The sequence below is a fragment of the Biomphalaria glabrata genome, chromosome 13 (genome assembly GCF_947242115.1).
Source record: "Biomphalaria glabrata chromosome 13, xgBioGlab47.1, whole genome shotgun sequence".
Lineage (NCBI taxonomy): Eukaryota > Metazoa > Mollusca > Gastropoda > Planorbidae > Biomphalaria > Biomphalaria glabrata.
The window spans coordinates 22,644,264-22,658,622 of record NC_074723.1 but is presented as its reverse complement, the minus strand read 5'-3'; the positions used below and the strand labels follow the sequence as shown (position 1 = coordinate 22,658,622).

General features: G+C 31.8%; 2 protein-coding genes across 10 annotated transcripts in view; one reads left to right on the top strand and one right to left on the bottom strand.

Moving 5' to 3' along the window:
• LOC106064916 (ATP-dependent translocase ABCB1-like) overlaps nt 1-2,005 on the top strand; it is a 124,296-nt gene extending 122,291 nt beyond the window's left edge. For all 8 annotated transcript variants that reach the window (XM_056008064.1, XM_056008070.1, XM_056008063.1 and 5 more), the window contains 2 exons: nt 425-571; nt 977-2,005. In XM_056008064.1, the coding sequence (XP_055864039.1) occupies nt 425-571; nt 977-1,195 (366 nt within the window). In that variant the 3' untranslated portion in view covers nt 1,196-2,005. The remainder of the gene's footprint in view (nt 1-424; nt 572-976) is intronic.
• A 970-nt stretch (nt 2,006-2,975) lies between these two features.
• LOC106074887 (F-actin-capping protein subunit beta-like) lies at nt 2,976-13,106 on the bottom strand. 2 transcript variants are annotated; one of them, XM_013235768.2, is made up of 7 exons: nt 13,005-13,106; nt 9,839-9,928; nt 8,476-8,597; nt 7,020-7,275; nt 6,361-6,477; nt 5,449-5,514; nt 2,976-4,962 (listed from the first exon to the last, which is right to left on the bottom strand). In XM_013235768.2, the coding sequence occupies exons 1-7, from the start codon at nt 13,005-13,007 to the stop codon at nt 4,795-4,797; spliced, it is 822 nt and encodes a 273-aa protein (XP_013091222.1). In that variant the 5' UTR covers nt 13,008-13,106; the 3' UTR covers nt 2,976-4,794. The 2 variants fall into 2 exon arrangements, with proteins under 2 accessions (XP_013091222.1, XP_013091223.1); XM_013235769.2 differs by lacking the exon at nt 13,005-13,106 and adding an exon at nt 12,661-12,765.
• Nucleotides 13,107-14,359: the final 1,253 nt, after the last annotated feature.

Below are 14,359 nucleotides of genomic sequence, written 5' to 3'. Positions count from 1 at the left end.
AAGACTTCCTAGTTAGCATTTCTCATTAAAGTAGAACACAGACTGAGTAGAAAGTAGGTCTGTCTTTATTTTTTGTTTCCATATTTTAGAGCTACAGTATTTTCCAGCTGCTTATATTAGGGGGGGGGGGGGTAGCTAATGCACTGGGACAACCTGGCGTGACCCGTGATCAGCTTAGAAATTAATCTTTCAGTTGAATTAATGGTTCAGAAAACATTTTTTGACAAAAGAACATCACATAATTTAAAACCTAACATGAATACAAGTTTTCTCAACATTTTTTTGTTAAAGTGTATCTTGGGTACCTCGTATTTACTTGAATCTGATCATCTTCACATCTTCTTAGATCATTGTTATTTAAATGGAAACCTTGAATAATTTTCAGCATCACAAATTATTTTTGTCTCCCCATAACAAAAACCAGGGTTATGAGACTCAAGTGGGAGAAAAGGGGACGCAACTCTCTGGTGGCCAGAAGCAACGTGTAGCCATAGCAAGAGCCTTGATCAGGAATCCCAGGATCCTGCTGCTGGATGAAGCTACGTCTGCTCTGGATACCGAGAGCGAGAAGGTGAGTTTACTGCACTACCTTTAGTTAGTTTCTCTTTCAAGTAATACCTCCCTCCTCCCCTGACGAAATCCCTCACTACAGTTTTGTTTTTGTTTTTTTTTAAGTTTCCAATGTATGTGTGCATGTATTATGATTCAGTATCGATGAGTTCATATCAACTTCAGCTAAGAATGCTCAATAAATTACGTATATCATTAATGACTATATTATCTAGTATTGTCGGCAGCACTGAATCTGTATTTCCAATATTATTTTCTATAATTGGTTCTAGATTAAAAATCTGATTATCATGTTACTAAATATTTCCTAACAATTGAATATCCTCCCCTTACAGTATGTTAGCTTGTATATGTGTCTTTATAATTCACACAAGTGAAATACGCCTTACATTTTGTGCTCTTCTAGATAGTTCAAACAGCTTTAGACAGAGCCAGAGAAGGAAGAACGTGTATAGTGATAGCTCATCGGCTGTCCACCATTCAGAACGCAGATATTATCTACGTCATGGAACAGGGGAGAATAGTCGAAAGTGGTACACACCAAGAGTTGCTCTCTAGGAAAGGAGTCTACTCAATCCTAGTCCAAGGGCAACAATTTCGCCAAGACACTCAGAGCAGTCCTTAGGGCCACAATATCCCCCACACATAATATCACCCCACAACCTACACTAAATGCCCTGCTCTTAGTTTTCAATTACACGAGATTCCAAAATGGTGTCAAATAAAAGTGACAATTTTAATTAGCAAGGAAATAATTCTGGTTCAAACATATTTTTTTTTAATTTGTAGAACTGCCGATCAAAAAAAAAAAATGCTTGGGCTTACATTCAGAATATATAAGAACTTGCAGGAGAAAGATATGTATTAACATGTAGCTTACTTTTCTTTTATAATGAGCACTTCACATTTTTAAATGTTATTTTGTAAGTGCTACCAAGTGCCAGTGTATTATAATTCATTGTGTCAATGTTAAATTCAACTCATTATTGTACAAACATTACTGGGTGTTAGTTAATTGTTTTGTTGGATACCAATGTTACATATATGTTCACTCTACCTAGACTGAAAAGTGTCTTTAATGTACAATCACAGTCCAGTGTTCAGATACTGGTCAGTATATTTATGTTGTTTCAATGGAGCCGGTGCATGTAAATCAGACCTACTCATGAAGCCTGGAACAATTTTATAAATCCTACAAAAGAGATGGAACAGTTTCCTTGTTAGATTGTAATTCTGTTGTTTTTCTATTTATACACGCCATCTATTTGCTGTAAATTTTTAACATTCCATTCCAAATTTTTAACAAGACATGAAAATTATTTTTACACTTTGTATCTTTTTAAATTTTATGTGAAAACTACAAGTTCCATGTTTTTATTATGTTCATGTTGTAGACTTTTATATAAGTGAAAAATAAAATGTATTTGAAATAATCCACTTGACTTTTTGTTTTCCTATAATACATTGTCTAGTAGGCCTACACTTCTTTTCAAAAACATCTATGGCTCTTCATTTTTATTTTGTTATGTAAACAGCTTCATCTTTGACTTCTGGAGATAAACATTTTTCTTATAAGGAAAAGTTTTCATGTAGCTATTTACCAATATTAAAACAAATAACTGCATTTCTTAGAAACTAAAACAATTGAAAACATTTGTAAGGGCCCAGAAGAGATAGAAGTCCAGATAACTGGCAAGTAAGATGATTAGATTGGAAGTGGTCTAATTTTTTAAACTATCAAAAATTGAAACTGTAACAACTGAATCACTGTAAACTTTGGAAAATGATTCAATGTAACAAATCAATCACTGCAATGTTAGTTTACTTTGAAACAGCCTTTGCAGGTGGTGTGCCTTAGAGATAACAAGTGAGTAAAAAAGGAAGCCCTTCATTTGTAAGCCATGGAATATAAGGAAATGTAACAAGATCATTTTTCATAACACACTTGCTGTCAGCCATTGAATTAAGAGAGTTGTGCACTGACTGCACGCATCAGAAGATCTATAAGTGAAGAGAATAATTAAATTTTGGACTGAAAGGTTTACTGAATGTTATATAACTAGCATGAGGACCTGCTGATAAAAATTAATGAGCCAAGTATAAATGATGCAAACCACTAGTCTAATGTTATGACACACCTGCTGCAATAATTAATGACCCAGGTAAAAATGATTCAAACCACTAGTCTAATGTTATGACACACCTGCTGCAATAATTAATGACCCAGGTAAAAATGATGCAAACCACTAGTCTAATGTTATGACACACTGCAATGTCCTCGAGCTCACCAAGTTTGATGCACTCAACAAATGGAAACAAGAAAATGTTTCTGACAGATTTGGTCAAGTGACCCACAAATTAAGGCCTGTGGGAACCCTTTAAAAAAAAAAAAAGACTTGAGTCTGTATGCTTCATGACATTTTATTTCACTGAAACTATTTCCTATACAGTTTCATGTATAATATCTTCAGATATAGACAAGCTTAGTTTTAAAACTGTGAAGCAACTAGCCCAATCAATGCCAAAATATTTGAAATGAAAAAAAAAAAAAACATATTTCAAATGTCAGTGGGGCAATATTGGAGAAATAAAAACTTGAACATTTAAAGTTTGGACATAATGAGTTGACAAGGAATAATTGAATGTTAGAAATAAACCAATATCATATGTTCTGTCTTCATCCAGCAAACATACACATACATAGAAGATACACAACACACACAAATAATTCCCCATGATAAACTTCTTTTAATAAATTTGGGCTAAAAAGTGGCTCATGTTTCAATAAAGGAAAGTTGCACATATAAAGTGAATTTAAAAAAACAAAAAAAACTATTGACTGTCACCTCCTCTACAATCACAAACAACACACACAAAAAATTAAGAATTGTGATAGGTTCAAATCCAAGTCAGGCCTAGTCTTAAATTGTATGCTACAATAGAGTAAAATAAATAATGTTCAAAAAGCAATTTCTTTTTCCATTATCACTAGAAAAAAACATGTTTTTAAAGTGAGAACTCATCAGCAGCATCTTTTCAGCACTCTTAACAAGAATCATGCACAGTTTTCATCACCAGAAAAGAATTCATCAAACTCACACTACATAGGGCTGGGAGTATGAAAAGCACCTCAAATGCTAGAAAGCAGCAAGAAAAATCTAAAAGATGAAGGAGAAATTACAGTTGAACAAACTCAAGACTAAAATATAAATGAGAACTCTACAATACTTCACAAATATAAACTATCATGTATCCACTACCTTGGTCTAGTAAACATAGTTGTGGATAGTACTGTTTCTTAAATCATGGTATTCTTAATATTCAAAAGAAGGCAATGCTAGTGTTGGGGGGATGTCTTATATAAAGCTAATGAAGACAAAAAAATATTTACAGCAAGAACTTTTATTTTTCACCAGAATATAAATCCTTAATTTTACTAAAGCCATTTTTTGTTAATACTCTCACACAAGAATCCACACAGTAGTTTGTGTTTGAACAGGGTTGTAGTATCATCACAATAACATTAGGTAACAAAGAATCATTGCAAACAAAACAAAACACAATGGGTTTTAAATAACACATTTGTTAACAGATAATATACTGTAATGACTAACAGTGCTTTCTAGTTGAGAAATAATGTACATACAGAAGTGAATAGTTTTATCAAGCTCAGAATGCATTGTACAATGTTGCTTTAGTTTATGTGTTAGAACTCAATTGTATTTACATATCTTTAAAATTTTACAAGTTTAAAATATTTCCTTGACCAATACAGAGTTGTTTTTCTCTTACAAATGTAAGGGCTAAGCTATGGCTTACATGTGTCTTACAAAAGCTGTTAGACTTAACAAATGACAAAGACAGCTATCACTGTAGCAAACACTCCCAAACCACTTCATTCATGATGGTAGGATGACACAAAATTTGGAATTTTTTTAAAAATAAAGATTAAACAATAAGGATATTTCATGATGATTACTAAACTGATATATAACAGTTGTAGGAAAATTATCAAACAATTTTTTTTTAAATTATATGTCAGCTCTAAATCCCACAGTTAAAAAAAAAAGGTTTCTTAGTTATTCTTTACAATTAGATTTTTTTTTTTAAATGCATCTTATTCATTTTGTTCACCTTTTTTTCTTCTGATAGGAATTAAAATAATGATAATGATTTTCCACTAAATTGAATAAACTTCAAGAAAAATTCAATGTTAATTCTACATCACTGTGCCTGTGTTCTCTGTGAAAGAGCTTGGAATAGGTCCTTTTTGAAGGCAGCTTGCTGTTTGGGATCTTGAAGAGGCTCAATGGAACGCAGGCTGTTCACTATGTCTTTGGTCTTGCCAAAATATATATTGTTAAGTGTGCTACGTATTTTGTTTTCCATTTCCTGTTGGAGAGGATAATGAACATTTTCAACACATTTTGTGTGGACTTATTTTCAAATGTGTTGATACTTTTCTTTTTCCATATTTCTACAGCTTATTTTACAAAAATTACACATTAATTCAAATGTTACAACCTAAAATGAATTTTTTTAAATGTCCATGATTTGAAAGCAAATTACTAGATATAGATTAGCAAATATTGAAAAGTTGAAACAGTTATTCTTTATTTGCTATATGCTAAGATACTCATTTTTCACAGAATTAAATATTTAAATCATTCAAAGTGGTTTAAGATGTCTATAAAAAAAAAAATTGGGAGAAATTAAATTATGTTTTAAGAAAATTGTATAATGATACAAAAAAATAAAATACAATTCTTCTTTAAAAAAAAAAAAAAATTCAAGCTTCCTTCATGTTACGTGTCAACTAAAAATTTAATTGATTTTATATTATAATATGATTACACATTTTTAATATGCAAATCTTACCTCAACCATTTTACCAATATTGACTATATGAGGAGAATTTTCATTCACAGGTGCATCAGACTCCACCTGTGGGAAAGAAACAGTTGACAACTTGTTTAAGTAAAGGCAGTAAGATTGAATGATTTTGTCATAGAAGATAATGGAAGACTGCAGTATTTCATTAGACAATACAGCTGGGATCTGCATATATATTGTCTAGAATAGATAAACTGTTGTCTGTCAGGGTTCTAATTCAAGTCCTCTATTTGCTGTGTGTGCCTGTCTTCTGCAAAGGCTTTTTTGTGTGTCTATACATGATGAAATGAAATACTTCATTTCAAAGAAGGGCTCAAGTAGATTTAATGAGTCAAGTAGTGGACACCAATTTTAATTTGTCACTGGTGGACAAACTAGGTCAACCCAAATAAGGTTGTCAAAACTGAAGTTCAGCAGGAAGTGAAATCTGGTCAAAATGAGAAAGTCACTTTTTGAAATACTTCTGCTGAATGCTTAAGTTTTCTGGACAAAGTAATTAGAGAAATTTACATTTTCAAGAGTTTAGACTTCAAAAAGTAATTCACAAAAATCTTTAAAAAAAGCTAACACTTTAAGTCCTCTCAAAAGTAAGATTATCCTTAAAGAAAGAATTTGATAGCCAAACAGTAAAATCAAGACATGTTTTATACGAGGCTGATGTCAATGACATGCAGTCCATGGTAAATGAATCAAGGTTATTGGATGATACAAAATTAAGAAGAAAGGAAACTTTGTGTACACCAAAGCTGGAATCAGTAATGCTAACCATTCAGCAATAATTCAAACTAACCTGTTCTTTTTAAGCTCTGCAAGTGGGGAAAAGTAGTCATAATGAGACTATGTGGTCAATGTTAAAAAGACTGAAGTCAAATTATAAACAAAAAAAAGAGATAATACCTGTCTTGTTAAACTACCACCCAAGTTCATAGTACCGGAACTCTCTTTACTGGTCTGAAGCCAGAGCATTACAGTGGAAGTCAATTTGTAATGAGCATTCTTTCCACTTGATTTCTCCTGGAATATGTAAGCACTCTAATAAAAGCTCTGTTTAAAATTCCTTTGTACATCATCTCCAGATTCAATTCATTGTTTTTATTGATAGACTATTGGTCATTAAAAGGTGGAGGACAAATCATTTAAACACTAACTACAATTAGTCATTTTCTATCATATCTCTTAGTGTATGCTTTGAAATGCCTGGTTCCTAACAACTGAATCAAATTTCATTTGGGTCAATGGTATTCAAATGATTAAGTATATCAAACAACAACAGCAACCCACTCAACTCTGCTCTTCCTTTTCAATGACCAAGTATTCATGTCCTTTTCTAAACCTACAATAAAATACAGCTCTAAGTCCACAACTACTACTTTACGTTTTATTTATGGATTTACTTAGAAACTTCGTCCAATCAAATCATTACTTACTACATTGACCATTTGAAACTTGAGATTACCCAGCACTCAGTGCAAGAAATATATGTTATTATGAGGTCAAGATTTCTTAAATTAGACATTTTCCTTTGAGATTGCATGATTAGAAGTCAAAAGATTTACCTGTACTTCTATGACATGAATGGAATCCCAGCAGCCTTTAATTTTCTTTGAACCATCTCCAGCTTTTTTAATTAAAATAACACCAGCAAATCCATGGTTTAAATCCCACAAATACACTGATGACACGCCCCCTTCAAAGTACATTTCTCTGTATTGGTCGAAGGCGCTGTTGGCTTCTATTTCAAGTCTTCGCAAGGATTCTGAAGGCATGGTCCCATCATCCAAGGGAGGGTCATAACTATTGCTCCAGGGAGACCTTAATAAGATATCATATATTAACAATGCACAGGTAATTACATTTGGACAATAAACAGAAAACATATCCATGTGATCGAAAGTAAAGTTCCCCTTCCAGGGTGTCATGTGGCCAGCAAAACGACTTTACTTTTCCCAACTAAGGTCAGCTACCCATTAGAGTTGGGTGAACTCAGGGGTGCCCTAAAAATCCCATTCATCGCTGAGCTTCAAACCCAAGACCCCAGGTGCAGAAGCCAAAAGCTGGACCACTCAGCCATTGCCCCCGTATGTGTTCTAAAGCAACAAAATATTACCAAAGTTGAGAAATCCCCATTCAATAATATTCAAAACTAAAAGACAAAGCAGAACATCTCCAAATAAATGTCTATTGGCATTTTAAGCATCCCACTAATTGACTAATGATACAAACAAGTCAAGTGGAGTCTGCTCTTTTTCAATACTTCATTGCATATTTGTGGTTATGTTGTGACACACAAGTCTATGGTCTAGGACCAAAATATGGATGACCATCAGTGAGATAAATCAAATCAACTTTTCATTCGTTTTTTATCTACAATATTGTACAATAGAGTTAGGTAGTCAATTTATTCTATAAAACTTGAATTCACATTTTTAACAATTAACAACATTTCTAAACTGATTACTTTATAAACTTATTTTCTCTTTAATTCAAATAACTTAAAAGTAACTTTTACTACAGTACAAAGCTTATTGAGAAGGATGAATCAAAGGATGCTTTCTTCATCTTTTAAACAAATATTTAGTAATATAAATATAAATGTTACTTTTAGAACATTTAAAAACTCACTTCATTAAAAAGAGAAGACTTTAAAGACTTTATATATATATATATTCCTTTGTTAATCAATATTTTAATTATTTCAGAAAATGTACAATACAATTTTTTAAGAAACCCAAGTACTTTGGGTGGTACATCTAGATATTACAGCCCAACACAGAAGGGGAGGAGGGAGTAGAATGGTTTAACAAGGATGTAATTTACAATTTTATCAGTTAACTGCATAAGGGTGGAAGAGTAAAAAAAAAAAAAATGACAGACCTCATGGGTTCCAAAATATTGTTAGGTGAATTGAAATTGTTTGAATACTGCACACAAACCATTGAAATAATGATCATTGGTACCCCCACAAGCCTTCCCAAAATTCAAAGTCTACAATACTCGCAGGGCTATTCTTACCTGTAAGAGTCACCATCTCTATTGTAATCACACAATAAATAATCTTTGCCCACTGTTTTATCACGAACAATTTTCAAAGGCTGGTCTACAGAGGACAACAAGTCTTCACATAGTGGAGGTACCTGAACAATGAAAATCTTGGCAGTAAGAATCAGTGGAAAATATAAGCAGTTAGTTGTTTCTTTCTTCAAATAAATATTCTCTAAGATGGTTTCTCAGCCCCTTTACGTTTAATATGATAAGTAATCTAGATCCATAATAGAAGTGAACATTTATCTATAGATTTATTATAGAAGTGAACATTTATCTATAAATACTGCAAAGGGATAGGCATCAAATTTCACTGATTAAATTCCCCATTTGAGTACCCGAGGTTATGCAGTATAATGTGTCTTTTTTTTTTTTCTTTTTGCTATTTATAAATAAAGAAAGAAGAATTTGAATTTTAAATGAACATTAATTTTAAGAAGTGGCTTTAGGGTAGTTCTAAAAGAAATTATATGCCAATTTTATGGTTGCTGAAAATGCATACAATTAAAAATCCAATGGAACATACAATAAACTATTTCTATTCCATTTGTGCTCAAATTAACTTATATATATTCAAAAACTCTTTCTTTAATAATGCCATTGAAGTAGAAAATGGGTTACCTAAAGTAGCCAACAAAAACCAATGAATGAGTACAATTTAAATGTACTACTAACACAAATGACTAGATCAGGAGATGGGCTTATCATTAATAAAAGATGAGATATTAAAAAAAGAGACCATCCACCCTAGTAGTACAACAGCCCTTGAACGACCTAGGTCTGCCTCAACACATTTTTCCTTTCAAATCTCTCCTGAGCTTTTCAGCCCAATGCTTCAATTCCAAGTTGTTGAAGATTTCTCTCTACATAGTCAAACCATCTTGATCTTGACTGGCCTTTGAGTATCCAGTCTTTTGATACTATAATATTTTTATTCTCTGATATTATTTTCTAGGTGACCTGCCCAACATAATCTGCTCTTTTATTTCTGTCACTTAGTTCCCATTTAGTTGAGTCACTCATTCATTTCCATCCTGTATAACTTCAAAGATTTTTTAAGAATTTTTATTTACAAGTTTCTAGAAGTTTTCTGTCAAATGTATGACTACGTTTTATTACTTACTTGACAACAGATCTTAAGGGTTTCTACTTTTTGAAACAAGTGGTCAGTAATTACATTAAAGTGGTAATTATGTCCCAACAAAGCAATATCATTTACATACATATGGAAGGTGTTGTATAGATCGACTATATATAGTGTTAATTGTTACAGAATTATCTTTTACAACAACAATATTAATTTATTTTTACTTTATTAAAAAAATAATTTTACCAGGTCAATCAAGTCACATAAATTTTTTTCTATTTGTTGAGGTGGCAAACGTCTCATCAAATCAAGGGCACAATCTAACTGTTGTTCTGTCTGTAGATAAAATCAAGGTACAAAGAAAAGAATGTTGGTAAATTCATGTTACTAGAAAATTCTTCATTAAATATAATTACCAAGAGATGCCTACTACCAAACTTAATTAAAACTACTAGCTTGCAGTGAATAGCAATAGCTGTTCATTAGAACAATTTTAAAGCATTTCAGGTAGTATAGGTCAAGAAATTTAAAAGTATTGAAATTTGATTTTATTTGAACAAGACCAACTTTGTAGCTCAATGTTTACAATAGGTTTTGTTTGTTTTGAATATGATCTGTAGACTTAAAAAGTCAAATATTCATGTTATTTATGTACACGTTTGTTAGACAAATAGTAAAGAGAACTGAATACATATATATGTCACAAAAAATACCCACAATACATTGGCAATCACACCCTTACGATGGTGCTGGAATTCACCAACTTGGGATCAACAATCGTCAGCAACATAGATTTAGACATTGAGCTGACAAAAGAATAGGAAAGGCTTCTGCAGCAATGGGAAAACTCTCCAAGCGCATCTGGGAAAATGCCAAGTTGACTACAACAACCAAAATCCTAGTCTACAATGCCTGTGTTGTGAGCACTCTTCTTTATGGTAGTGAGAGCTGGTCAACATACATGTACCAAGAGCATAGATTAAATAACTTTCAATTATGCTTGCTGCGACGTGTATTGTGCATCTCCTGGAGGGATCATATTGCCAACCAGGTAATTTTGAAACTAACCAAAATGCATAACATCTATGCACTTCTGACACAGAAAAGACTACGCTGGTTGAGGCATGTCACCTGCATGCCAGATGGAAGAATCCCTTTAGAAAGACATCCTATAAGCTGAACTTGAGGAGGGAGTCAAACCCAATGTTTTTAACATTCTAATATGCACACACAAATATATATACACATAGATTTAGATACTAGGTTTAGTCTACTATTAATACTGTATATAAATTAGATCAATCATACTCTGACTCATGGTATTCTATGACTTGTCATAGTCTAAATGTAGATCTACAATAATCTACATCAAGAATCTAGATCTATCAATTAGATATTTATACAGATCTAGAGAATTCTAGAGTCTACAAGTTTAAATTATCATTAGCTATATAAATCTAGGCCTAGTTTAGACATTAATGGCAAAATCTAGACTTAGATTAAGATCTTAAAAAAAATTTATAATATCTATATTTAGAGTCATAAAAATCTAGAATCTAAAAAATATATTATATCTTATAATCTATTCTAGATATAGACCTCTATACTTTAACAAAATAATAGTATAGAATCTAGATTATGACCTATATTCTAAGAAAATAGTAGAATATTATATGACCTTCTATATACTCTACTATTAGATACTTAATTTAATATAGACTTTCTACTATTTAGACTAAGAGCTAGAATCTAATATAAAGTGTTAAGTTAGTTCTAGTAGTAGATTCTATGTTGTCTAAATACTATTCTATATATCTATAGTCTCAAGAGAATTTTTTAAGAATACTAGATCATATACTAATAGTAACTCTAGTCTCCAGTTAAACTCATTAAGAGACACCTCAGGACTGAAGATTAAAAAGTAAAAATATAAATAATATGATTAAAACAATGAACCATAAATTACAAATAAATACAAAAACAAAACCTAATAGATCTAAATAAGAAATTATATATGTACACTCAGTAAGTCACAGTAATCATAATGGCACATTCCTTATATATCCTATTTAATAATAGAATAGCATATATATGCTAAGACAAGTACAAATGCTCCTTCTTCCCAAGTGCCATTAGACTCCTCTCATTCATAAGAATAATAGAACATGAAGTTACATGGCCATTGTCGTTATGGTCCATGTCAAGGAATGTGTTTCATGAATCAGCCAGGAAAATTAACAACTTAGAACAGATTAAGTCACTGATTAACATACATGACTAGATTTACACCTGAATAGACATGACATGACAGTTTGAAGTAATGATTTAAATAACATAATAGTACAATAAATATAAGTATATATAGAAGATTGTAATACTACTGGCTATAATTCAAAAAACAGAAATGGAAAAGTGGTTTGAGTGCTGGGACAAGTCCCAAAAAGCCTGTGGAGTCTCGGAAAAGGAAGATCTAGGTGCCGACACTCAGTGATGAATCGCCTATAAATTAATAGTAAGCATTAAAATACAAGAAAAGTAATGATTTTTTACCCACATTGAAAAAGGTGCAATGTATCGTCATAAAAAAAAGCACTGGTAATATACAAATATAAATTATAGTATTAAGATATTAAATTATTTTATCAAGAAGATATCTTCTATTCTTTACTAGATAAATCTATCTATCTAGATCTAGACTATTCATAATTCATTCAGTCTATTCTAGTCTTTAATTTTAGACTAGATCATATTTCATAATCTAGAAAAAAAATATAATTAAATATTATACTATTTATACTAGGTCATAGTAGGTCTAGATCTAGCCTAGCGATCTAGATCTAATCAATCTACTCTACTTCTGTCTTCTAATAATCTAGATTAAGATATTCTAGAATCTAGAGAGATATAAATCTAGATCTCTACTAGAGACTCTAAGACTCTACTTTAACTGTACTACTACTAGAGTAGAGTCTAGATTTACTATAAAAAAACATGATTTAATTTTAATACAGTAAATACACATCATAATTATTAGTAGATCTAGATCTAGAATCAATTAAGAGATTTACCACTTTAGATGTAGATTTAATAATGATTGTAATAATAGATCTAGATTAGAATAGAGATAGATCCTAAACAATCAAGCCCCGCCCCCATACACCGAACTGAACTCAAGTACAATAGTAGGCAGAATAGAATATAAACGATTGTAATACTAATCTAATCTAATAGATTGCCGGTACAAGTTTGTCAAAATTATTCTGAAGGAAAAGAAAAGTTATGCATTACTTAATAATTATATATAGATCTAATATACAGTAAATATTGTAATGCAAGACACACAGGTTATAAAGAATCGACAAAGAGAAAAGGTGTTACAACTCTAGACAAAATAAGAAAATAAAACTGTTACCATTTTTTTTGTCAATATCCGACAACACAATCGTTTCAGGAAGTATTCAACACATACAATATGGCCGCATCATCCGGGTCTTTTAGGGAAATAGATACTTAAAAGAAAAATACAAGATCGGTTTCGCTTTAACAAAATGTTAATTACTATAGATCCCCATATTCCAGTTTTATTATTTAGAAACTAGACTAATATTTTTTAGATCTAGCATTTGTATTAGATTGAAGCAGGGACGGCCAACCTTTAATTTTCTTCAAGGCGTCAATTTTTTTTTCACTTCTAATTCGGATGCACCACACAAATTTTAGCCCCTTGCAGTCCTTCAAGTATCTAATAATTTTAATTGATAACGTCTAAATGTAATAGATCTACTAATTATATATTACATATGAACACTGGCAAGATAAACACTAGCTGTAATGCGACTTTTGACTTTTCTTTCACCAAATCTTTAATAGCAGGAGTTAAATTCGTAATTGTACGCTACAGACAGGTCTTGAAATAGGAATCTGACAGTTGCGATTTTGCAGTTTAATGTTCTTGACAATTTTCATGGATAAAAATTCTTGTTTGCGTCTGAATCGGAAGTGGCTGGCATACTTTGAAGCAAATTTTCTTAGTTCTGTACAATTTTCACATGGTTATCACCAAAGTTTAAGCATTTCAGATGCAGTGAGATGCAATTGGGACTGAAGAAAGTTATACCAAATTTCAGTTTCAGTTCCATCAATATTTCGTACAGTATAGGGGCCCCTAAGTGAAAATGGATTCGTAAATGCAAGCACACATGTTCTACATTTGGCATGAACTTAAGACACATTCTCTTTGTTCTTTTCAATGTGGAGATTGGCTCAAATCTTTGTTGTTGTTTTATTTTAAGTTCTAACTTCATTTTTACTCCACTGATATCATTTACTGAGCTAAAAAACAACAACAATGTTTCATTGTCTTGGAGTTTACATTTATCAATAAACATTCTTTTTTTTTTCATCACAGAGACTGCTCTTTCCTCTAGCAGCTCATCTTTCCCTTTTAAAAATCTTTTTTTTTAATTTCCAAAATCTTCTGAGAACTTCTATTCTAAAAAACCAACGCACATGGCAATGAAGGTTGAGATATTCATATTCCATGTATTGTTCACGTTATTCTCTTCTGTTTCATCCAATCAGTAAATCATAGGCTTTAAAACTATATTTCTCATCACTCACCTGATTTCGTATGGCTCCTAGACCTCGGTGCTCAATTGAAGGCATATATATCTAAGGCTCCTCAATCAAGGGTGCCATAATGGGTATACGCTGACATGACTACCTTACTATAGGCCTACACATGTTCTTCTGTATGCCGGATTGGAC